The sequence below is a fragment of the Trichechus manatus genome, unplaced genomic scaffold (assembly GCF_000243295.1).
Source record: "Trichechus manatus latirostris isolate Lorelei unplaced genomic scaffold, TriManLat1.0 scaffold00232, whole genome shotgun sequence".
Taxonomy (NCBI): domain Eukaryota; kingdom Metazoa; phylum Chordata; class Mammalia; order Sirenia; family Trichechidae; genus Trichechus; species Trichechus manatus.
This window is the reverse complement of record NW_004444168.1, coordinates 2,367,771-2,393,752: the sequence shown is the minus strand read 5'-3', so window position 1 is coordinate 2,393,752 and position 25,982 is coordinate 2,367,771. Positions and strand designations below refer to the sequence as shown.

Sequence of the window (25,982 nt, the reverse complement as noted above, 5' to 3'; positions counted from 1 at the left end):
ATCACGGGACCCAAAGACGGTTGCAGAAGGCTTGTTGACCCACTGAGTGAGAGTTGAGCACCTTCAGCCAGGAAGCTTGCTGGTGGAATGGGGTGCCTCTGAGCACTGGACAATGGGAGTCAAAAGAGCTGTAACACTTGCCTGAGCAAGGCCCAGCAAGAGAGGCCAGGCCCGAGTGGTGGCTGGCGGCAGAAGCCCAAGTGGAGCCCAGCCTGTGGGTACAGCTGAGAAGCATGACCTGCTTATGGGTGTGGCTGAGGAGAAGCTGAGAGCTCTTTGTTGGAAGCCGTCCTGATTGACAAATTGTATCCTCTCTCCTGAGTTTTCCTGTTACTTCCAAGCTGATCCTGATCCTAACTTGTAGCCTGTTACTTTCTTAATAAAAAATGGTAATTTCTCACAGATTTGTTTTGAAGGCACGAGAAGGTTATGTGTATAAAGTGCAACCCAAGGTGCCTGACACATAGCAGACACTTGTTAAATGTTGGACATTATATCAATCATAAAGTAATAACATTCAATGGTACTGGCAATCTTTGGTATGTTATTTGGTCAGGACCGTAACTGGATTGGGACACTCAGAGAACACAAATGTCTGTCACTGTAATTAAATCTAAGTAGTGTAGCCCTAAAAACTCTAGAAAAAAGTATGGGCATGTATTTATAGCAGAGAGATATTAGGAGAATATCTTAAAAAAGGTAAAGGGCACAGATGCCTAAAAGCCTTTCTATTTTTGGGTAATTCCTTTCTCTTAAATATCTGTACACCTCCCTGGCTATGTGTGCTGCAAATCACTGTTGCAGAGTTCACCACTGCTTCTTCCCTTTCTAGCGGATCTCTTGGTCTGAAGTAAAGGTACAGTTTCTTTGGGAGGAGTCAGGCACTAGGCCCAGTCTCACCAAAGCTCTGTGACCCTGTATCTTGTATTTTCCACCTACATAGCTCCCTTGTCTTGTCCTTCCAAGACCCAAATGTTAGGTATTGGATCACTGCTGATAGAGTGTAAGGGTCAGAGCTGGGACTGCAGACGGGAGGTCTCAGGAGGCCTGCTCCTCCAATAATTTCAACCTGTAAAGCGTCCTCTCCCTATAACTCCAACAGCCTTTATATCCCGCAAGCCACAAACTTCGGTTCTGTGCCACCCTCTGCTTGATTCATATCTACTTAATCTCCCCCAACAATTTGCTTAATCGGTGGTTCATTTACTCACTCATTCACTCAACATTAAATCATTTGTTGAGGGCCTTCCATGTGCCAGGCCCTACATTAGCTGCTAGGTGAAGGACAATGGTAATCCCTGTCCCAGGAAACTCCCTCTCCTGGATTCACCACCATGTAGCTGTACACAAGGCTGATGAGTTCAATTTCTGATGAGTCTAGAGATAGGATTCCAAACATCCAATTGGCTGTAGAGGACTCTCAAGAGGTTATGGCAGTAAAATAATCCATTATATTAATTCTTTCTTCTTTATCTAGGGCTGTTAGACTCAGATTCCCACTGGCTATCTGTCCTATTGAGCTGGGCTTAACTTCATATGAGCCTCCAGGCTCCCTTTTGCCCAGACTGAAGGCAGGCAAAAGCAGCAACCTTGCTCTCCATGAGGTTTTTCCTTGGACCTACCTGGCCTTCCAAGAGTAGAGATTAGAGGTTGGATGTACATCTTCCCCAGTCAGAGGCAGCTCCTGGAGCACTTTGCTTTAGTAGTTGCAAGAAACCTAGAGGCAAGAGTTTCCTTTTCCTGCGCCCTAGCATCACCACAAACCACTGCGCCTTTCATTTGGACAAGAACTGCCACTCCTGATGAGTGATGGGGGTAGGGGAGGGGCCAGAGGACTTGTGCTCTACCTAGAGGTTGAAACCTAAAATTGTGGGGGAAATATCTCCCAAAAAGCTTGCATCATCTCCTTCGCCCACATGCTGAGTAGCTAAATGGTAAAGACAAGCTGGTCCAAGTAGCCTGGACTCCAGGCAGAGGTTCTGTTTTTTCCAGTCCCTGAAAGGACCCACAACACTTGGTCTCTGACATTTAAATACAAGTCACGGCACTTTTACCATAATGGTATTCTCCATCAAGTGCCCTTTTTTTTCCTTGACAGGAATATAGCATTAATCCTTATTTACATTCCCATTCTGTGATAAAATTCTAATTTAAAGGACTATGTTTTGTATGTATGCTTGTGCACATGTACATTGGGTATACACATGTATGTATGCACTTGTGAGTGTGTGTTTTTGAATGCGTGCCCACATGAAAGTGTATTTAAGTGTGAGTATGCATTGTGTTTGTGCCATTTCTCTGGAGTTAAGTGTTTAACAGTGTGAGCCTATGGGCAGGTTTATATATATGTACACTAGACAGCATGGTTTGCTTGCTTGATTTATGAATTATAACACTTTTACCATAGAGGTGCATGGGAAAAGAGGTCCTTAAGTGCAAACAGGAATTTAGTCTGAGATTCCAACCCCCACCCCATGTGCTATACACCTTCTACCTCAGCACTTTTGTACATCATGACCCTTCTCCCAGAATTCTCTTCCTTCCTCCTCAGGTCCTTTATTTTCTTTCTTTCCACTTTTCAGATTTCAGCTTACAGTGCATTCACTCCCAGAAGTCTTCCCTCACCCCCTAGAGTAGATAAAGCCCCTGTAACTCTATTTCACAACTCTGTCATTTTCTTTATCGCACTTAGCATAGATTATAGTCATCTACAAAAAATATTTGAAGAATATGATTTCCTGTTACCAGATCATAATTGGAAAAGGTCATTTCTCTTTTGTTCACATTGAATTCTAATACCTCAATTTCCATTGAATGAATGAATGAATGAGCTAAGAGTTGCAAGAAAGACAAACTCTAGGACAAGCAGAGTCCATGGCAATGAAATCAACCCTTTGAACTGGCTACTAGGGAAAGTACTCTTGAAATACACTCAGAGAGGTTAGGAAAACTTGGAATCCCATCTGAATCCTTGCTGCTCTGTCTCTACCCACTCAGGGATCAGCACTTAATCCTTATGTGATAGCCACCTGTGGGATAGTCTGCTGGAGCAATTACAAAAAAAAAAAAAAAACAACTATTTGCACTCTGCAGTGAGACTAATGGGATGGAACCCCAAAGAACAGAATAGATGGGGGCAGCTCCTAAGGGACACAAATCTGGGGGACTTCTGGAAGAACCCCAGGAAATCTACAGACCACAGTCTTGGAAGAGTTGCAGCGAAGACCCCAACATCCCACCTCTGTTTTCCATGACTCTCAATCTTCTAATTTCAAATGCTTTTGCTCCCCCTCCGTGTCTTCCCTTGTATGTAGAGACAGCCCTTATCGCCACCTCTTCTTCCACTTCCTCCCCTCCTTTCACAGCCCACAAAGAATCACACTCAGGCAGCAGGTGACACTGGAGATCAGATGTAATTGCATCTCAAGACAGGCACAAGCAGAGCTCAGACTGAGCCCCCACGGTGGTGCAGTGGCTGGAGTGGTTGGGTCACACACAGAGCCCCCACCCTGGTTCTGGCTCTCGTTCTTCCTCATTGACTCTAGAACAACAATGTCTCTGCAGTAAAGTGCATCATAGTAAATTTCGTTCATACAGCAGCTGCATTCAAGAATGGGGGAGCTGAGGGAATGGGAAATGAGGAGAAGGCACAGAGGAAAAGATGTAATCTGAACAACTACGGCTCCTACAATTGCCTCAGTCTCTCCACAGCGGCCTCCAAGTCGCCCCCCGTGGCAATGAGGGCCTGGAGATTGGCTTCAGGATTCAGAAAGCCCATGGCCTGAAGTTGCTCCAGCTGCACCCGGAAGTGAGCTTCATGCTGCAGCTGCTGGGAATTGGTACTAGCTAAAGCTTGTAACATCTGGAGGAAGGAAATTGAATGGAGGCCCAGCTCAGTAGAGGCCCATGTTTGGGGAACCTCGGGAGCTGGGGCTGGAGGAGGATCCTCAGGCATAAGGGTACCCTCCCTAGACTCTGTACCTCCTGCCAGACTCCCCAACCCTGCAAGGCAAGGCATGAACCAGAGCAGGAGGCGCGGGGCTTCAGTTGCCAGGATCTGCAGACCCTGCTCAATCTGCAGGAGGGCGTTCATTGCACGAGGGTTTGCCATGGCCACCTGAAGGTGCAGCAGTAGTGGCAGCTGTCGATGCATCTCATCCTGTACCTGGGGGCCATGATTCAGGTCAGCTGGCCTTAAAGATCTTGGATAAGTTGGTGGCGGCAGCCAGGCAGGCTCAGGGACTCCAGAGGTGGCTGTCATGGGGGAAGGTAGTGAAGCAACAAATGGGGCCCTTTTAGCAGAATCCCCCAGCCCTGAGACAAGATCAGGCATATTGGTGCTATGGCCAGTGGAGCCCTCCCCTGCCCCATCTTGGCCTCTGCCTTGCCCAGTACTGCCCTCTGTGGGGTATCTCAGGAAAGCTGGGCAGGAGGAGTTTCCCTTGATGGCTACTGACTCCTTGGAGTCAGGCTGGCCTGACCCAGGTTCCTGGGATGAGCATGAAGTTGGGGGAACTCGGTTTCTTGGTAGGTATGGTTCCCTTCTTGGACTGAGGGAGGATGCAGTTCCCTGAAGGTAGGTTCCAAGGGATTGCGGGGTCTCAGGTAATTGCTGGAGGTAGTCATAGAGCCCTATACCCAGCAAGTTGGGGACCCCATTTCTAGTTTCAGATGCATACTGGTCCCCAGGCTGCCTTCCTTGCCTGCCACCTGAGCCTCCATATGTGGAAGCCCAGGGGTTGGGGAGAGGGTCACAATTCTCAGTCCTTGAAGGTTGGCTGCTACTGCTGGTGGTATCAGCAGTAGTGGCAGTAGCAAAAGGATTGCCGCCAAACTGCTCCTGGAATGCATTAAGCATTGGGTCCATAATATCTGTGTACATGGTACGAAGCACGTTATAGCCACCAGGGATGCTCTCCAGGTTACTAAGCGCCCGGTCCTGGCTACGCATCATCTCTTGCATCATGGCAGGGTTGCGTAGGAACTCCAGTGTCTGCCGCATGATTTCAGGATTGTTGAGAATATGCCCAATCTCAGGGTTGTGCTGGATCAACTGCTGCATGTGGGGGTTTTCAAGAACCAGCTGGTGCACCAGGCCTGTATTGGACAGCAGACCCTGGATGAAGGGGTCATCAATGATCTGAGCCACAAACTCAGGCACAGATATATGCTGCCACGTCAGTGAACTTGGCTGGTCAGGCAAGTTAGCAGAGGTCAGGCCCAGCCCACTGAGGCCTGTGAGGACACCTAAGCTGAAAGAGGGAGGCCCATCTGACGGGAAAATGGAAGCTGGGTGGGGGAGTGATTCAGGGCTTTGGGCTGGGGTAGGGACTGAAGCAGCTGGGCACTCAGCGCCCATGGCATGACGCTGCATCTTGATGACCAGGTGAACAGTGAGGCCATCCCTCACACCACACTGTGTGAGTGAGTCAGGGTCCTTGAGGATCTTGCCAGCAAAGATTAGGACCAGCTGATCAGGGTGGGCCTTAAAGCGCTGGGATATCTCTTTCTTCAGCTGCTGGATGGTGCATGTATCTATAACTGAGAAATCCTCCTTGTCCTTGGGCGTCTTCACTGTCACCTTGATGAGATGGGAATCCTGGACTGGCACTGGGCAGCCCTGTGGCAAAGCCTCTCCGCTTTTGGCCATGGTGAGCAGCAGGAGCCCCAGGTCTGTGGGGACACAGCTAGGGGGATGGGGATGAGACCAAGATCATCCTTTTGGGCAATGGCAAAAGTAGGAAAGGTAAGCAAAAGGGTCTGGGGTCTTGGGCTGGGGAAGCCATAGGGTCTGCGTGGAGGGGACTGTGAGGTCCTTAGGATAGGCAGCTTATGGGGGATTGTGGGGTTGAGAGATGTTGGGGTCAGGGGAGGGAAATATGGGATCCCAGGAAACAGATGTGTAGTTCGTGAGTGATGAAGCAAATGCAAGAAGAAGGGCCCAGTTTGGGGAATACACACCAATCAGCTGTGACCCCGTCCTTTCTCTTATGCAGGGCTCCAAACTGCCCTCATCTTGCTGCACAGCCACCCCTGAGCCTTCTGGGCTGGAATCCACTCCATCAGGTCACCTCTGTGATCTCAGCACTGACATCATAGCCTCACACAATGGATTCCTGAAACTACTCCTAGGTTCTCTGGGTCCCTGGAAACTCCTTCTCCCCTACCTTTAACCTTTCTACTTTTTTCACCTCAGTTGTCTTCTTCAGAGTGAGGGGCCTAGGCTGGCCCCTCCTTCTCAGGCCAAGAGTCCTGCTTCCACGCAACCTGGTATGTGGTATGTGGAGACTCAAACTGAGCCAGATGTTAGAAAAGACCCCTCAGTTCCTTTTTTCCATTCAGATCCAAATTCAGCTAATTCCCAGTTGGGGCTATTTTAACAAGCAACATATGTCCCTGTCTTCTCTCTGATTCACCATTAACCATGAATTCTATTTATATTTTCAAGATATTAAATGGATTTGTTAATAGAATTTGAGTGTGAGAGAGGGATAAAGGATGACAAAGTTTTTCTTTTATATCATCATCATCATTATCATTATTATTATTATCATTATACCCTAGAGGAACTCAAGAAATGGAGTGGCTGCTGAGAAAAAATAAATAAATAAAAATTTAAAAACAAGGAATAAGTAGGTTGTTGAACAGAGTATTAAGTTGTAGGATTGTAGCAGTGAAAATTAGCAAGAGGCCTCTTCGAAGCTAAATGCTCATCAGGACCTGGCTGATATGTGGGTTCCTCCTACTCTGGCCTACCAGGTAGTTCTTTCACTTTCAAACTTGATCAATCTGAGTTTGAGAAAGCAAGGAAGACAGTCTTTATGGCTAAATATCTGGGTTTATCAACATGATATTGTTTCCTTTTTTGTATGAGTATGCTATGGCTGTCTTTTCATATATGTGGACTTGTTTCTGTGTCTGTATGTTTTTGTGTGTATCTGTGTATATACATGGCTGATGTCACTATCTATTGGCTCTATGTGTTCATATATGTGAATCTGTGTCTATGTGAGCTTGTGTGTTTTGCACAGCTGTTTGGGGATATGCAAGCATATTACATAAGCATAGTCTCATACATGTATATACTGTTTTGTGCAATTATGATACCTCTTATCTCTATGTTGATATGTGTATGGTGTGTGTGCGTGTTCGTGTATGTATGGTAGATGAGACAAGGGTGTCACACACAGCTAGTTACTTGATGGCAAAGGAAACAGAGCCAAACCTCAGATACGGGAAGTAGGTGTAGCCATTTTATTGACAGATCTTCAAGTCATTGTCAATGATTTGTTATTCAATAGGGAAAGCATTGGTTGGTTTCTCCTGTCCCAGGGCTGCTCCTTGCTGGAGGCATCAGGAGAGGTAGAGAAGGCAGATGAGGCAGTCAAATGGGTCAGCAGGCAGGTAACAAGCAAGTAGGTAAGCATGGTAGTTAGAATCTCTGGGATCTCTTGAGCTTGCGGATAGCAGCACTGGTGTCTCCCTTGGTGTCAATGAGTGCCTGCAGATTGGCATGATGATTCCCAAAGCCCATGGCCTGGAGAGATTCCATCTGCTTGCTGAAGCAAATCTCAGGAGCTTGTAGAGATTGGGAGGGTTCTTCAGCTAGGGAATGTAGCCTCTGTAGGACTGCTCCAGATTTGTGGCAGCCTTCAGGCCCTTTTGGGTCAGCTGTGTCTGGCACATCCCAGGACGAGGGTGTCATATCAGGGTAGCTGCAGCTGGGGTCAGGAAGCCAACCCAGGCCCCATAGGTAGGGTGCGACCCAGGGCAGAAGAGCAGGAGCCTCTGTGGCCAGCAGCTGGAGACCCCGCTCAATCTGCAGTATTGCCTGTGATGCTTTAGGGTTGGCTAGGGATAACAGCAAGTCAGAAAGCTGTGTCTGAAGCAGGAATGTGGGCATCTGCTGCCTCCATTGTTCACTCAGCTGGGGCATACTCATGAACAACATCATTTGGGCTGCCAGGCAGGGGTTGTTCATAAGCAGCTGTGTCATGCTTCCTGTAATCTGGGAGCTGGTCTGCTCATCCGACAGCTGCAGATCATCCTCCAGTCTCTGGTCAGACTTACTTAGAGAGATGTCATCCTTGCCTTCTGCCTGGTGCTGCTGAGTGGGCTCTATGCTGGGTAGAGCTGGCACCCCGACTGGCTGCTGAATGGCACACGTGTGGCTTCGGCCCTTGGTGGAGATAGTAGCAGCACTGACCCTGGCAGTATGGTTCACCCTGCTGGGGGTGGCATTGGCTGCAGATAAACCACATGAACTGGTGTAAATAACTCGGGTTGTAGGGAGCTGTGGGAGTTGGTCCCGCCGTTCCTGGGACGGTGGTGGAGGTGAAGGTGAAGACTGGACTTGTTCTGGCACTTGTCCTGACAGGAGAGCTGTGAAAATGTTGCCCCCAAAGGTATCTTGTAAGTTGTTGGTCATTTGGTCATTGAAATCAGCATAGCTCTGACCCAGGGCATTGTCTCTACCTGGAATTGTCTCTAAGCCCAGAGGTGGCTGTGAGTTCTGCGGATGCTCAAGGTTCTGTGCAGTTTGTTGAATCTGCATTATCTCTTGGATTATGGCAATGTTCCTGGCCAGCTCCAGAGTCTGCCATAGGATCTCTGAATTGTCAAGGATGTGGGAAACTTCTGGGTTCTGCTGCATGAGTTGTTGCATCTCTGGATGTTCTGAGATAAACTGCCGCATGAGATCTGTGTTGGACAGAAGCTGCTGGATGCTGGGATTGTCCAACATCTGTGCCATGTGCCCAGGACTGCCAGCTTCCAGGTTCTGGGTATTCACCTTGGGCATCTCAGGCTCCACAAAGAGGGGTGATTCCACTGGGGCTTGATTAATGCCAGCAGGCTGATGCACCTCACTGCTGTTTCCTTTGGTGCTTCCGTTCCAGTGGCAGGGCTCATTGATTGGCAGGTTCTGGGAGGAATGAGCTAGGGGTTGGGAGCCATGCTTGGATTTGATGACCAAGTGGATGGTGTGGCCATCCAGGATGCCCCTCTGTCTCAGTGTGTCATGGTCTCTGAGAAGGCGACCCATGAAGACCAACACTAACTGGTCCATTTGGCAATCGAAATGAGCCGATAGCTTCTCCTTGAACTGCCTCATCGAGGTGTCATCAGCTACCGTAAAGTCTTGCTGCTTGCCTGGTGTCTTCACTATTACTCGAGTGACACTCGAAGAGATAGTCTTGTCTGCAGACAGATTTGTAGGACACCCACTCTGGGCCATCCTGAGTGTTCGGGCAGAGACATGCGGCATGGACCTTAGCAGGTGGGCAGATGGGGAGCAGACAGATTCAGGGACAGAAGGGGTGAGGGCAGACAAATGTTTCTGCTGGCCTTCCTCTCAGTTCTTGTATTCTCAGGCCACTGGCTAGTTTCCCTATTGCCTGCAAAGAAATGAGGTACTGGGTTTGGGCCAGATATTTTGTGGTGTTGTACCCCCACCCCAGCTCTCCAGATGTGGCCCCGCTGAGGCCTGTCTTGGCTACTGATTCATACTTGCTAAAGCGTGAGCTAAGTTGTGATGGAAGACTTCTCCCAGGGCTGCCTCTCCCCCTGCCTCACCCATCAAGTACATAACTTCTTCAGAAAAGGGATATTGTGATGTCAACTTTAGCCTCACAGTCCCTGCCGAAGCAGGACTGGCTGGGGAAGGAGGATATTTTCGGGGATCTAGACCTCTTTAATGAAATAAAATAAGACAACTGGGGACAAAGTTCTCAGAACGGGACTAGTTAAAAAAAAATAAAAGACCAGATTATTTATGGGATATGTGGTTTTATGTAGTGCTGTGTTTGGGTCCCTTAGAGGAATGTCAGGCTTGTTGTGAGAAAATTTGAGTCTGTTAAAGCCATAAAACCATATATCTGTGGTAAGAATGGAATCTCTCCCATAGGAGAGGAATATTAATGTTAATGATCTGGGAAAGATGGGTCTTTAGAAAGGAAAATGGAAAAGGAACAAAGGTCTTAAGTGGAAGAGAGCTCATGATTTTCTCTAGGGTCTAGATGTTGGGATTTAGACTTGAGAATGGAAAAAATGTCCTCTGTCCTAGGAAGCATGAGTAAGGCTAACCAAGGAGCATTCCTCTACAGGCATTCTAAACTAAAGTTGAGTGAGTCATTCCTTGCAAAATATTTTCCATTTATGTATGATTCACTCTTTTCTATATGCCATGATAGCAGAAATTTTACAATGATTTGTTTCAGTGTACCAGCCTGGTCTTTAGTATCCACCTTTGGACTGAAACACTAAAACGGGAGGTACCTGTAATCACGCTAGGTGAGGGCAGAGGTGATTAGTAGTAGAGATTCCTAAGGAGACAGGGTCAGGCTACTAATAAACCAGTTTCTCAGTCTCATGCAAATTTGAAGGATGATGTATAATTTTGTTTGGGAAGCTGATGAATTTCCTACTAGTAGATATGTTAAAATGTATATTTATATCTGTGCTGATATTTGGGTGCAGGTAGGAATAGTGGATATGTAGGAGTGAGAATGTATATATCTGATTGAATGTATATTTGTGAATGTATGTGTGTGTGAAAGTGTATTCATGAGACAGTGTATATGAGATATTCTGGTAACCCCTGTGTGACTGTGAGGACTTCAGGGCCTGAATGCTTGAATATCCCATCCACTTGCCTTGTGGGAGGTATGCCATGCAGACAGATAAGTGAAAAGCAGATAGTCTGGGATTCTATATTCTCAGTGCGCTGAAGATGAGCAAAGAGAACATAGACAATTGGCCAGGAGACTTCCTGCTATCACACCAAAGGATTCTTTACAGAAAATGTCTGGACACTCAGCCCAATCTATGTTAGACCCTCCTCAAGTTCATTGACTAGCTGCTAACTTCCTAGAGCAGGACTCAGGCCTAGGTACCTCTCAATTGCACTTAAAAATGAAACTGAGCCAGGACAGAGGAATGTTGATTTTCAGACCAAGACCCCACAGAAAGGAAGGGGTAAGAGAGGGAAATTCCATATCCCACCTTAATGACCAGCTCTCCTGGATCTTCTGCACTGGAACCAGATGCTGCCAGACTGAGACAATTCTTAGCAACCTGGGTCACAGAGTTGTACAATTTTCTCATTTTCAAATGTATAGAATGCATGTCAAGAATTCATAGTTTTCAAAATATGGAATATGAGATCCCAAAACACCAGAAAGAGGGTCACATATTCCAAGATAATTTTTATTTGTTTCCCAATCAAATCCACCCAAACCATTATTAAATGGACTTATAATATACAATTGAGATATTAATTACATAAAGAACTAACTAGACGTAATCAATGCTTCCCAGTCATTAGGACTGATGATCTTTTGGGGGTGTGCTCCACCTGGAAGTGAGGAGGAAGACATACTTCCACCAATGAGCTGCAAGCCCTGGAGCCTCGGGGCCTGACGGGTGTGTTGGGTTTGACAGGTTTGGGTGGGGCATGGATCCCAGAGGGCCTTTTGGCTGGTAGTCTTGGTAGCTGGTGCTTCAGTGTCTGGAAGGTGAGGTCATAAGTGATCAGGTACCCATCATTGTAGACATACAGCTTGTGGTCCGAGGGGCAGTAATTGATGCCTTGCAGCGTTTCCAGCATCTTGTCCAGTAGGATGCTTAGATGACGCTCCTGCCCAGTGATGGTATCGAAAGCATAGAAGATTTCCTTTTGGCGGGTGCTCAATGAGCATAAGGCATAGAGCACCCCACAGGCCATGAAGACCCTTGACAGGGCTGGCTTGTACTGGTTGGTGTGCCAGGTTTTCTCCACTTCTAGGGTGCTGGCATTGAAGACTAACAACCAGGTTACCCCTACTCTCCTCAGTGGCATAGAGCACCCACAACCTTTTCTCATCTCCAACGAAATCTATGTCCTTCCAGGGCACACCAGCATAAGAGAAGAGGTTGTTGTAAGTGGCACCAGGCGAGGGGCGCCACAGCACCAGGGTGTCGGAGGAAAGGTCTACCTTGGCCATGTCAGCTGTGCCATAGTAGTTAAAGTACATGAAGTTCTTGTACACAGTATTGCCAGTGCCATCACCACAGTCCATCTTCCACTCCTCGTAGTTCTCCGTCAGCATCAGGTCATCAGAGGACTTGTACAGCCGGTAGTAGTCAAAGCACCTAGACCCAGCCCCCCACATCAAAATTATCAGGACACAGTAATAAGCAAAGTTACAAAGTACGTACTATTCAGCAAGGGCTTTGGAATGAAACACAATTGAGTATTAATCCCTGCTCTGTTACTTGCTACATAGTATGACAAAATAATTGTAAAAAGTAGCAACAGGAATAGTAGTGATAAAAATACCAATAGCTCTAGTGCCAATATTGCACTGTACATGCATTAACTCCTTTTAAAATTATAATAAAACCTCGGTAAGGTAGGTTTCACCCCCACAGATTAGAAGATTAGGTGTCAGAAAGGTTAAGTAATTTGCTGAAGGTGGCAAAATTGATAAGTAAAATTTGTAAAAGGAATAACGAAAGAATCTTCCTCATTGATTATCCAAGCTGACCAAGGTAATGCAAATAAAACAATTAGTATAGTATTTGTCTCAAAGTGAGCAATTCTACAAATAGCTTTTTTTTTTTTCTTACGGAAATTCTTCTGTGCCTAGACTCCACTGTCCCACCTGTCCTTGAGATATGGGTGTCAGAGCTCAAGGAGATTTATGCTCATGATGTGACTTTGTAAAGTTCCTTATATTGTTCCTGAGCTATCAGTATTTTTATCTCTTCATTGTGGACAGTAAGTCCTGCTTTCCCTTGCCTGCAGGGATTTTGAGATGATCCAAAAACACAAAGACACATAAATGTGCTCTGGGAGCTGTTATTATCAGTAATGGAATCCCTGGGTAGTGCAAACAGTTAATGTACTCAGCTGCAAACCAAAGAGTTGAAGGTTCAATCCACCCAGAGGCACCACAGAAGAAAGGCCTGGCAATCTATTTCTGGGGGTAAAAATCAGCCACTGAAAACCCTGTGGAGCATAGTTCTACTCTGACATACATGCGGTCGCCATGAATCAGAGGCCACTCAAAGGTAACTGTTAACTGTTATTATCAGTAATGCTAATCTTTCTGAGTTTAGCTTTGGTGACTAGGGCTTTTCTGCAACTGGAAGACCTTCCTATGACCTTTACTCACTTGGGTCTATACCACACTTCCACACTGGTGTCTCTGGGTTGTGCCTACCTCCCTAGCCAGACAGCCAGTTTATTGAAGGGCTAATTTATTGATTTATTTAGCCATTTTTTTCATTTATTATTTATCTGTACCTATTATGTTGCCCTCATTTTGCTACGTAATCCCACATGATCTCATAAATTTAATTATTCTCATTTTACAAATAATTAAGAATGGGTCCAAGATATTAATTCACTTCTCCAAATTCACTTAAGTGGCAGTAGTGAAATTCAAATTCTTAGTACTGACTTAGTGTATACTTAGTTTAACTCCAGTCCCAAGCTTTGCCAGGATCATTTTCTAACCCATCCTCTAAGCCCCAGATGCTGGAATTAAGCTTTGTGTGAGCAGAAAGTTGAAATTCTGAGGCCCAGATCTAGAAAAATTTGTTCTTGTGATAGGGTCAGGCTAGGGATAGAACTAGCTTTGGCTTGGCATAAGATTAAAAATTTCCAGAGAGTGGCCATCCTTGACCCATGAAAGGAGCATTAGGAAGTGATATGTCAGATCTAGACCACAGGCGAATATATTGGGATGGGGGCAGGGGGCATTTGGGATGAACCTGGGTGCGGAACAGAAGTCATCTTGGGCTTACCTGCCGTCTGTGCGCAGAGGGGCCACCCAGTAGTGGGAAGAAGGTGGATTGGGAGCCAAGTCTCGGCCCCAGGTACCTGCCTTATATGCAAATCCTCTCCAATTGAGCTACACCACAAGGGGTTTGCTGACTTTTTGGAGGCCTTCATGATCACAGGAACCTGGAGGGGGGAGCAGGCAAGGTATGAGCTAGGTGTGACACACACAATCCACAGACAGTAGAGTGTGAAAGTATAATAATCGCGTGTACATGTGAGCCTGTGGCCATACATCTAAGTGTACATATAAGTTCATAAATTGGTACAATTTTGCATAATAGTGGTTAGTGTGTACGTCTAATTATGGGTATGTTTGTATGTCTATGTATATGGGTAAGTCCATGTATGAGACTATATCAAACAAGATAATGAAATATTTCTTCTCCATCAGGTTGTTTAACACCATCCCCTCATTACACCATAGCCAACCCTGCACTCCCAACCCTGTCCTTGAGGAGATAAGCTCTTGGAAGATTCAGTCTAGGACTTCACCAGGGGCCAGAGGTGGGCCAGGGTGGCTGGAGGCCCGTTCTTCCTCCTTGTCCCTCTCATGCTTGCTCAGTAGGCTCTCAAGGGCATCCACCTCCCAGCGTAGAGCATGGAAGCTGTGCTGGTTAGAGTCACCCAGAAGGTTGAGGGTGAAGCTTACATTTGCCACCTAAGGAAATGAGATGCCAGAGATGTGGGTCACAGTGTTCTTAAGAAAAAGTCCACCAAAATCGTCTCAGCTCAGGGTCTTCTCCCCCAAAAAGAAGTGATTTTGGAAATTGTCAGACAAGTGGGATTAGATGAGACAGGAAGTTGCAGAGGGGAGGGGCTTCTTTAAACCATCCACCTACCTGGCCCTGGAGTTTGTTGAGGAGGACTGTAGACCCATTCACTTCTCCGTTGGCCTTAAGCTGAGTCACCAACTGCTGTGCCCCCTCTAGCTCCAGGTGCAGCAGGTTGAAGGCCAGGGCTTCATAGGAAGAAGGAAGAGCACTGGAATTCCTGGACTGCAGCTTGTGGATCATTTCCAGGATCTGGTTATCCAGATCTTTAATGGCTCATGCGTACTCACTGACCTGGGCATCAGCAGGATGAACAGGCAGTTCCCCAAACTTCAAATCCTGCGGCTGTACCCATCCACTCACATCCTCCCAGTGCCGCTTAGCCTACAGAGCACTTCATATCTGTCATCTCATTTGCTTCCATCAACAGCCCTTGAAGTGGACATTGGTGCTGGTCCTATTTTTCAGCTGCAGATACTCCTATCTTCCTTTTCCCTACAGGAGTAAAACTCTTTCTTCTGCACCACCAAGATCCTTTCTTCCCTTTCCTAGTTAGAGCCACGTCCTCAGAAGTGGCTTGCTGAGCAAATGAATGGAGAGGCTCCCAGCTTTCAGTCTGACCCCACTAATCAACTTTCCCCAGGAGCTCCATAGGTGACCTTTATGAAAAACAAATCTGACTACAATACAACCACTGCTGTAAAGCTTCACTTCACTCATCCTTTCTTAGAGGATCAATCCCAAGCTCTCCCTCCTTCTATTCCACTGGTCATCCCACTTCCAAGCTTTTGCTTATTCTATAAAGGAAAAAAAAAATGTTACCATCGAGTCAATTCCAACTCATAAGTCTCTGGGTAGCACCCAGAAACACCTTGAAAGAAAGGCCTGGCAATATGCTTCCAAAAGATGACAGCCTTGAAAACCCTATGGAGTGCAATTCTACTCCACACACATGGAATCACCATGCTTATTCTATACTTGTACCTAAATTTCCCTCTCCCTATCATCCAGTGGGCCCATACCTATTAATTCATACATTAATGTAGGAAGCAGTCCCTACACAAGCTCTCCATACTCTATTATCATCACTGGGGATCCTAAGCACACTGCATAAGCCCCCCCTCATACTAAGGATCCATCTCAAAGATCAGAGCTATGCTTCCTTCAGCTCCTTCTGCCCAGGGCTCAACCCCATGCTGAGTCCAGATACGGCTGAGTTTAGAGAACTCTCAGCCCTAGCCTGCAGCACCAACACTCACCCTAGAGAGTTCCTGTTCATATTTTTCCATGAGCTCCTGGGCTGTACTTTGTAGCTTCTCCAGCTGCTGCAAGGGAATGGTATTGTTGGGCAGATGGACCACACAGTGGCATGTGTCACCCTCAACCATGGAGGCTGGCATGCTTGTCACCAGCTGCAAAACCAAAGCCACAGGCACGTTAAGCATAATGCAATACGTTGAGGCAAAATGCACTGTTGGGAAACTTGAGGCAGGAGAAGAGGCTGAGCCTACCCTTGAGTGTCTTAGAGATGCTCTCCACACAGGGGTTTTTTCTTCACTGTCCAGGAATCCCCCTGCCATGGGTTTGAGCCACCCTTCCCTTGATTTCCCAGAATCGAAGCTGCAGTCCCCTCCAAGCCCCTATTAGAAGGGCCACCCTTACCCTACCTCATGCACTGGCTGGATCTGACTGCCATTCACAAGGCTGATTGTCAAATTTCCTTTGGGGATCTGTGAGAGATAGCAGAGCTGGACTGAAGAAAAGTTTAAGGGATAAGTTTGGGTGTTCCTCAGTGTTCTATAGTACCCCCACTCTAGATGATCAGCATATTCCCGCAACTTCACCTTGTTCTGAAGACAGCAGGGACTGACAGCTCCCAATTGTCCAAGAAGGGAATTAACATTAACAGGACAGTGGGGCACCAGAGTCTGCACTGACATTTAGCATTTACAAGAACATAGCAAGGTATGAATGTAACCCACATTTTATAGTTGAAATACAAGAGGTTCTGAGAATCTAAAAAGCATTACTGGGTCACATGCTTAATAAGTGACAAGGCTGTGAGCTGCCCTGGGTTCCATGCTGGTTCTAGATTTCATGTTCTTACACCAAAGGGAGCCCTAGTGGTGCAGTGGTTAAGAACTACAGCTGCTAATGAAAAGGCCAGCAGTTTGAATCCATCAGCCGCTCCTTGGAAACCCTATGAGGCAGCTCTTCTCTGTCCTATAGTGTCATCATGAGTTGGACCAAAGGGTACTGCTGAGGCTGAAGCTATGTCAGGGTGAGTATGTAGTACAGGCCAGAAGGGAGAAGGTGGGAGGCAGCTTTTTTGCCTCAGCTGAAGAGAGTAAAGGTGGTAGGGAGGTTCTAGGGCTGAAAGATGCATCATATGGGGTCTTCTCCCCTTTGCTTATCATCTTATTGACATTCTCACTCAGAGTCCAAACCCACTGACTCTAGAGTCAGACTGCCTGAGCTGTAATTCCGACTCTGTGACATTGTATATATTGTATATATTACAGCATCCTCATCTGTATAATAGGGATAATAATGACACTTACCTTATTATTTTCTTTTAAAAATTACAAATATGTATAAATATAATATTTGTAAAACACTTAGAACAGTGCATGACCTATGGTAAGAGTCATTTATATTAGCTATTATAATTCTTTTACATCTCTCCACCCCCATTTTGAAGTGAGATGAGCCAGTCTGAGACAGAATACTCCTTCCCAAATTCTTGATTGGGATTGTGGCACCAGCTGGGGTTTCCTTATAGACCTTTCAAGAATTAAGATGTGTGGTCCCTGCACTTCTCTGAGAAGTCTCACCCACAGCTTCTCTGGCTCTGGTGGTTAATCTGGCTATATCTTCAACCTTCAACTACAGCTCAAAGTTTAGCTTTTTGGGGATAATGAGGCAAATGTTGCATAGCCTATGATAACACCAGACTGGTTTCCCTTAGCTCCAGTATCCTTAGCACAGAAAGAGGGTGGCAGACTTCTACAGAAAATGAGGCCTCCTAGTAAACTAGGGAGTTCCTCCCTCCATTATATTCACCCTTGTCTTCTCTTACCCTTTGCCCACACAAGCCAGGGGAAAATCAGAGAATATAGGGTACCTATCCTCCTCCTCTCCTTCCCTCCCTTGTTGGTGTTAGGTGCTGTAGAGTAGGTTCTGACTCATAGCAACCCTATGTACCCTAGATCTGTCAATTTCACCCTCTCCCAGAACCTAGGGATTCTTGAGCAGTCTAGGAGCAGTGAGGGAAACCATACCACAACACAGAGCAATCTCCCCTGCCTGCTTATGATCCCTCCCCTTCTACCTGTACCTGGGGCTGTCCTGGAAGCACTAGGGGCAGCAGCAGTAGGTTGGTAGGGAGGGCTGGGATAAGCTGCATCTTGCATCAGCTGCAGGAGTGGAATAAGTCCTTGGGTTTCCCTTGGGCTTTTATCTCTAGTTCCAGTGAATAGTCTAAGCAGGAGGGGGACACAGATTGCAACATCTAGAAGGGTGGAGAGTGTGAGAGGGTGCAGGGAGAGCATGAGGGGAAAAGAGGGTTGTGACAGACTAAGATCTCCAAAGATGGGGTGGAGGTGAGTTTCCCACTACAAACAGGGTCTTTTTCATTGGTCTCCAAGCTGAGATCTGCCCCAGCCCAGCTGTGTCCTCATGTCTAAACAAACCTGAGACATCCTGTGGGGGCCTTGGGATGGGTGCCTTTCAGAAGAGGGTATAGTCTTTCTCTTAACATCAAAGGGAGAGAATACTCTAAAAGGAAAAGTAACCCTACTTGCTCAATCTCAAGGACAGAAGCCATTTACTTAACCATGAGCTTTCGGATGAAGGCCAAAGAGAATATCTCGGGGGGGATTGCTTCAGCAACACTATACTGGCCTGCTCTATTAGATACCCTCACTTGACTCTAGCAATTTGCCTCTTCCACTATCCCTGGCACTCAACATTTTAATCCCATTCCACTATTCAAATGCTTCCCCTAATCCTAGGTCCTGGTGCCAGCAGCCTCCACTGCCTGTCCTCTAAGAAAGCCCCCTCCAAATATCTTCTAACCAGCCACAGATGGTTATGGGGCCTCCAGTCCTCTGCCTCTCACTTGGGCAATCCCTGCAGAGAGGTAAGAGTTTAGTTTCTGAGGCCTAGACAAGGAGCCACATTTCCTTCAGACTCCCCTCCAGTCCTCCTAGTGCTGGCCACCCTGAAAAGCTCCCTTCTCCTCTGTCATCACTCATGAGTACTTCTCAGATAGTGGGGGAGTCTCACACCCAATCAAACGCCTAGGAGGATGTCCGGTTCTCTATGAAGAATGGGTCCCATATTGTTTCTGTTGAGATATTTGGCCTCTGAAGCTCTGCAATCCATATCTTTTATTACATTCCTACTTCTCACTAAAGAAAACAAAAGTCCTTATGATTGGACTAATAAGCAACATTATGATAAAAGGAGAAAAGATTGAAGTTGTCAAATATTTCATTTTACTTGGATCCACAATCAATGTCCATGTAAGCAGCAGTCAAGAAATCAAATGATACATTGCTTTGGGCAAATCTGCTGCAAAAGACCTCTTTAAAGTGTTAAAAAGCAAAGAGTTCACCTTGAAGACTAAGGCGTGCCTGACCCAAGCCATGGTATTCTCAATTGCCTAATATGCATGCAAAAACTGGGCAATAAATAAGGAAGACTCAAGGAGAATTGAAGCCTTTGAATTATGGTGTTAGTGAAGAATATTGAATGTCTTAGGCTAGGTTCTCTAGAGAAGCAAAACCAGAAAAGTGTATAAATATATAGAGAGAAATTTATATCAAGGAAATGGCTCCAGTTGTAGAGGCTGGAAAGTCCCAAGTCTGTGGGTCAGAATAGAGGCTTATCCTGATTCACATAGCTGCAGGGGCTGGTGAACCCAAAATCAGCATGTCAGAGAACAGGCTCTTACTCACGGGCTGCAAAGATCAAGAAAACCCAAGATTGGCAGGTAAGACCACAAGTAAGCTGCTAGCTCAGGTCCCAAGAACTGGAAGTCAAATGAACAAGAGCCAGCTGCAGGATCCAGAGAGAGCAAAAGCCCCTGAGCTTTGCCAGAATGTCCACTTATATTTGATGCAGGTCACACATCCAAGGAAACTCCCTGTCAACTGATTGGCTACTCACAGCAAATCTCATGCAGGTGATCACAGTATTTCAAATCTCATCATGAAAATGATCACAACATCATAAGCCTGGCAAACCACTAAGAATCGTGGCCGAGCTAAGTTGACACACAACGTTAGCCATCATGCTGAATATAGCATGGACTGCCAGAGACCGAACAAATCTGTGTTGGAAGAAGTATAGGCAGACCGCTTCTTAGAAATGAGGATGGCAAAACTTCATCTCAGGCACTTTGGATGTATCGTAAGGGACCAGTCCCTGGAGAAGGACATTATACTTGTCAAAGTATAGAGTCAGCAAAAGAGAGGAAGACCCTCAATGAGATGGACTGACACAGTGGTTGCAACAATGGGCTTCAGCATCACAACGATTCTGAGGATGGCGCAGGACAGGGCAGTACTTCATTCTGTTGTACATAAGGCCGCTGTGAGTTGGAACCAACTCGATAGCACCTAACAACAACAATAACGACAACTTCTCACTGCAATCCCATCTTCAGAAATTATAAGCACATACTCTTCTCATCCTTTAAAATCATTTCATTAACATACCTAGTAGGGAAAGGCATATGAGGCCCACACTTCCCATTCTAAGGAAAAAGACTGAGAGCTTAGATGAATGTATGAATCCAGGAAGACTTCATCCAGGGATCTTTTGGGCAATCATGAGAGTGTCCTGGAGTGGTGCAACTGGTTAACACAATCAACTGCTAACCAAAATGTTGTCAGCTCAAGTTCTCCCAGAGGTACCTCAGAGGAAAGGTCTGATCTACTTCCAAAAAATCAGCCATTAAAAACCTCATGGATCACAATTCTACTCTGGCACACATGGGTCACCATGAGTTGGAGTAGACTCAAAGGCAACTGGTTTTTGGTTTATATGAGAGATCATACCCTTGCCTCATTTTACAGGTCCTCACCCTCTGACCCTGCCCAGGACCAGGGATCCATTCTCCATGAACTCTTCTAACATGGCTTTGCTGGGGCAGGAGAGGCCTCAAGAGTCAGGGAAGTAAGAGAGGAGGGGGTTGGGAAAACTTCAAGTGCATAGAGCCAGAAACCTCTCCAGGGTCAGCATCCAGATGGCTGTCACTAGAACTATGGAACTTTGTGGAGGGAGGGTGGAGGAAAGGAAGGGCAGAAGAAGAGACAGAGCACACGGCGTGGTGACTGGTACAGGGGTCATCTTCCCACATTTTGCCAACTGCAACTAGCCCATAGCACTACTTGGGAAAGCAAGAGGAGCCTCAGCATCTGAGCAAAGTAAGGAAACAGCTTAAGAAGGCAGCCACACTATTGTCCACTCCGTTCCCTGCAACAGCCAATGGGCCTCGCAAGTTCTAGGCATTAATCATCCAGGTCAGAAATCATGTCAGTTTCCAGAACACGCCCGAACAGAGCAGTGTTCTATTTTATTCACATCCCCAACCCCCCTGCTGTCTTCATCCCTTCAGCAAACATGGAGTTCCTGTTTTTTGTCAGCCATTGTACAAAGGGCCCCCCTCAGAACCACCTTCCTTTCGCTAATCTGATTCCGGCTGTGCAGAGTGATGGAAGAAGACAAGTTTCTGATGCCCAGGTTGCCTGAGATAGGCTTTGGCCTGGGTCTCCTTGCCGGTCATTGTCCAGGCCAAACTTCTTATACACATGTACACTAAACCTATGGAGGTCAGTACAGAGTTAGAAAGAGCAGGAATAGACTGAGCACAGTAGACTCAGGCAGGGAGAGGTCAGTTCCGTGTGCGCTCTTCCCCTTTGGTAGGAAAAGGGTCAGGGTTGAGCGTGGGACCGCCTAGAGGCAGACGTCTTGGTCAGAGCTCTGCCCAGATGGGTCTTGCAGCACAGCTTGGCCATATGAGGGTACAGGCTGGAGAACATAGGATGCTCATTTATTCTTCTGGGGGGGACCACTCAGGGCCTACATTACTCCCTGCCCCTGTCCAGCAAAGTCTGAGCAGGTGCCTGAGCTGCTGAGTGATCTGCCGGGTTTGCACTCTGTAGACCACAGGATTGAGGGCCCGGGGAACCACCACATAGAGGTTAGCCAGTAGGATGTGGATATGGCCAGGGCCTGTGTAGCGGCCAAAGCGGTGAGCCAGGAAAGAGAAGAGGGCAGGTGTGTAGAAGAGAACGATGACACTGGCATGGGCCACACAGGTGCCCAGGGCCTTGGGGTGGGCACCATGCATGGGATGGCAGTCGACACACAGCACTGAGGATGAAGGCATAGGAAGCGCCTATGAGCCCGAGATCCAGGACCAGGTAAAGCAGTGTGGTGGCCAGGCCGTACCAGATGTTGGGGCGGGTGTCACCACATGCCAGCCAAGCCACACCCATGTGCTCACAGTAAGTTTGGGGCATTGCCCACCGCCCACAGTAAGGCAATCTTTGGAGCAGGGCCACAGAGGGTGCCATGACACAGGCACCACGGGTCACAGCGGCTACAGCCACTGTGCCCACCACGTGCTGAGTTAGCATTGCAGCATAGCACAAAGGCTGGCAAATGGCCACATAGCGGTCCACTGCTGTGGCCAGCAGAACTGAGGACTCAGCAATGAAGGCTGCGTGGGCAACAAAGAGCTGGGCTAGGCAGGCCCCAAAGGAGATCTCACCAGACAGACCCCAGAGCACAGCCAGGGCTTTTGGCACTGTGGACGTGGCCAGAACCAAGTCAGCAGCTGCTAGAAGCCCCAGTAGCTGGTACATGGGTGACCGAAGTGCCTTGTCAGCTACCACCAACCCCAGTAGAAAGGCATTCCCTGCCAAAGCTGCCATGTATAGCAGGCACACAGGCACAGAAAGCCACGCGTGCAGAGCCTCTAGTCCTGGCACACCCAACAAGACAAAAGGCCTGGGCCCAGAGGACAGCACAGTCTGGTTGAGAGCAGTCAGTGCAGGATCCAGCTCCATCTCCTGGTTCCACCTGGCTCTGTGCCTGCAGGGCATAAAGAGGGCCATGAGAAGCAACCACCAGCTCTACTGAGATTTTAGATAGGTAGGGATGAAAATCAGGGCTTAGGATACTATAGTATTTGTTGAGTGCCATCTTTGTGTTATGGAGACCCCATTTGTATCAGACTATAACTATGCTCCATAGGGTTTTCAATGGCTGATTTTTCAGAAGTAGATTGCCAGACCCTTCTTCCAAGGCACATCTGGGTGGACTTGAACCTCTAACCTTTCAGTTAGCAACTAAGCACATTAATCGTTTGCACCACCCAAGATTCACATGAGTCAGAGTCAACTCCACAGTAATCTTTGTGTCAGGCACTGTGCTAGTGATTTGGCATACGCTGGCCTATAGATTCACTGGTAGTCTTGTAGATTTGCTGACATTCCCATATGACAGATCAAGGAATTTGGTTTCTGAGAAGTTAGACTTGCTCTAGGTCACACAGCTGATAAATAGAATAGGAAGTATTTGAATCAAAATCCATCTGACTAAAGACCATGCTCTTCTGATAGTCCTCTCCTCTGGATGGACTGTCCCCTCATCAGCCCAGGCACACAGGGACACAGGGATGTGTTGTCTCCTGACCACCTGTCTCAGAGGAAGGCATTTGTATTATTTAAGCCTAATCCCTGCATCTGCAAGACAGCCCCTGGGCACCCTCCACCCTAGAGGGGGTATAAATCAGAAGAAAGGAAATGTGGAATGGCAATTTTCAGCTCTGTTCACTGACAGATACTCAACCAAAACTCCTCTTCCAAGATCCTTTTCCAGAAGTCACTTTATTAGTTCAGATCTGCTCTTCCAAACATTACATTCCTCCCAATATGTGCAGTACTTTTTCCCAGCTGCCCAAGGCCTCTGACATCTTTCCCTCCAGCTCTGGACCACTATACATCTAGGGTTCCTGGTTCATGGAACCTAATTCCTTCTTTGCCCAGTACAGACATTCATCTTTTGATGCAGTTTTGTGGGTTCTCTGTCCATGGAAAGACCCTTTGGGTTCTACTGAACTCAATCTGGACAGAAGGGCTGGGAAAGTTCTGATGTCCACTGAGGACACAGCAGAGCATCACAGCTGGATTGCAGGAAAAGGGACTGGGACCAGATCCACAGCAACAGTGCAACTGGGGATGGTGTGAAGGGAGGGGGACTTCACTTACCTGGTTTTAAGTGAACAAAGAACGGTCTGAAGGAAGAATCTAAGCTACAGTGAGCTTTTTATTTTCCGCTATGAGGCCCAGAGTAGGTACAGGCAATCCCCAGGTTATGAACATCTGACTTAGGGACAACTGTACTTGCCCTTTAACATTATATAAATTTGTCCTCACTTTGAAACAATTGAACCAAGCCCTACTCACAACAAATTCTTTATCACAATCACCCTCACTTGCTGCAAGTGAAGCTTTTACATCGTTGAAAAGTCTTTGAGCATATTCTTGCACTAAAGTAAGGCAAATAAGAACTGTATGCATCTGTTCTGACTTACCTAAAATTCTTAAAGACACACTCAGGAACAGATCTCATTCAGAACTCGGGAACTGCCTGTACTTGAACTTCATGAAAGATAGTCTCTAGTGTGCTCACCTGGTCTTGGGGACTGAGGAACCAGAGGCAGGTGAGCAGAGAATAGGATCTCTGGTCCTGAGTGAAGCTACAGTTCTTCCTGTGAAGCCCCAGCCCTCTCTGCAGCACTGTCTCCTGTCCCTTCTCTCACACACCCCAACTCCTTCAGGGTATAGACAGGTAATAAACCAGGTTGGACTTTCCCACATGGAAACCTTGTTGGTTTAGGAACCAGAGCTTCCTTCTGAAGGATGAGGTTTTGCCTAGCCATGGGGCTAGTCCCTGCCTCCCTCCCTCTCAATGGAGGCCCTACTGGCTCCTATGGACCCTGGGAACATCCTGCCAGGGCCCAGCTCATCACAGGGCAGGCCTGGTCTTTACCAGGAAAGGAGGATGTCAACTCAATCAGCCTGGGAACTTCTCTCTCCAAACTACAGGGCAAGCACAGCTTGTACTCAGTCAGGGGCCACGTAAGAGAGGTCTGTACTCAGGGTGCAGGCCCAGATAACACCCTTTCTGTTGGAAGGATCCCAGGGACAAACTCTCACCCCCATCATGTCCACAGCCTGTGATTTTATTCTTTCCATCTCCTCCGGGAGGTTAAGTGAAGGAGAAGAGGAAGAAGCTCTTCACCCTCCTCCATCCTCCAGCCTCTGTTTCTGCTCTGGTATCCTGTTCTCTGCAAGCATAGCTGCACCCTTCTCACCTTCCACCTGACTGCTCTCCTGGGCTCTCCAGCCCTGTTTTTCTCAGTTCATCTCATCTCCAGGCCTCACACAGCTCAGCTTCCTCTGCCAAGTCAGACGTTCAGCAAGAAACACGAGGAGGGACAAGTATAGTGGGATCTCTGCTCTTGCTATGTTCCCAGGAACAGACCATCTCCAACCGTGGATCATAGTCCTGATCTTTGTCCTTGGTGGTATGCTGCTGCAGAGGTCTCACACCACCTTGTACCCCTTTCTAAGATCAGGAAACTGATGGACAAAAAGAATGTCACCTCCCCAGTCACATGGAGCTGGGTCTGGGAACAAGGTCACCTTCATCTCAGTCCAGAGGTATTTCCTCTCACTTGCCAGTAGTTTTCGCCTTGACTGGAGAAGAAGCTGCCCCTGCCATTTGCACACTCTGCAGCTCCATGTGACCCTGGGATTCCACTCTCTCTCTTAGAGTCTCTCATTCTGAGTCCATTCACACATATGCTACCTTTTCCTGGTGCATGTGGTTAGGGGCAATGGTGACACAGAGGCCTGCATGACCAGCTGCAGACTGAGACTAGTCCCCCATCATCTGCTACCTCCTCTCGCCCGTGGTCTTCCAGGCCAGCGCCCACACCAAGGTCATTCTCCCTCTCCTTTGTCTGTTGAACCTGCTCAGAGTGACCCTGGCTTCTAGCCTGGAACTCAAAGTAGCTCATATTCTATGCCCTGCCTAAGAGGCCTTGAGGGTCAAGGTGTTCCCTCCAAAGAATGTGTTAAGTACAGGTGGAAGCATTAAGGGAAAACAGGAAAGATAATGGAAAGAGTTCAAAAAGCTTGGGCAGTCTGTGTTGCATCTCAGATTTGCTGTGTTTTGGGGTATATCGATTAATCAATCTTAACTACGATTTGATCAGAATACATGGTTCCTTTCCTGATTTTGTTCCCTAGCAGGAGGTAGGGGTGGAAGGAAAATATGACTCAACAGTACATTTTTCTTGTTCC

General features: G+C 47.2%; 4 protein-coding genes across 4 annotated transcripts; all 4 read right to left on the bottom strand.

Annotated features, from left to right (window-relative positions):
• Window positions 1-3,544: 3,544 nt before the first annotated feature.
• Window positions 3,545-5,650, bottom strand: UBQLN3 (ubiquilin 3). Its single transcript, XM_012559271.2, has one exon. The coding sequence runs from the start codon at window positions 5,648-5,650 to the stop codon at window positions 3,686-3,688; it is 1,965 nt and encodes a 654-aa protein (XP_012414725.1). The 3' UTR covers window positions 3,545-3,685.
• Window positions 5,651-7,432: 1,782 nt separating this feature from the next.
• Window positions 7,433-9,265, bottom strand: UBQLNL (ubiquilin like). The gene has a single exon (XM_004389100.2). It carries the CDS (start codon window positions 9,263-9,265, stop codon window positions 7,433-7,435), a length of 1,833 nt encoding a protein of 610 aa, XP_004389157.1.
• A 2,037-nt stretch (window positions 9,266-11,302) lies between these two features.
• Window positions 11,303-18,001, bottom strand: LOC111822911 (olfactomedin-4-like). Its single transcript, XM_023743038.1, has 7 exons — window positions 17,933-18,001; window positions 16,263-16,325; window positions 15,855-16,007; window positions 14,665-14,847; window positions 13,789-13,895; window positions 11,894-12,129; window positions 11,303-11,799 (listed from the first exon to the last, which is right to left on the bottom strand). Exons 1-7 carry the CDS (start codon window positions 17,999-18,001, stop codon window positions 11,303-11,305), a joined length of 1,308 nt encoding a protein of 435 aa, XP_023598806.1.
• Window positions 18,002-21,655: 3,654 nt separating this feature from the next.
• LOC101347808 (olfactory receptor 52D1-like) lies at window positions 21,656-22,676 on the bottom strand. The gene is given in 2 exon segments (XM_023743037.1): window positions 21,656-21,949; window positions 21,951-22,676. Coding segments are annotated over 2 exon segments (1,020 nt in total).
• Between the last annotated feature and the right edge of the window lie 3,306 nt (window positions 22,677-25,982).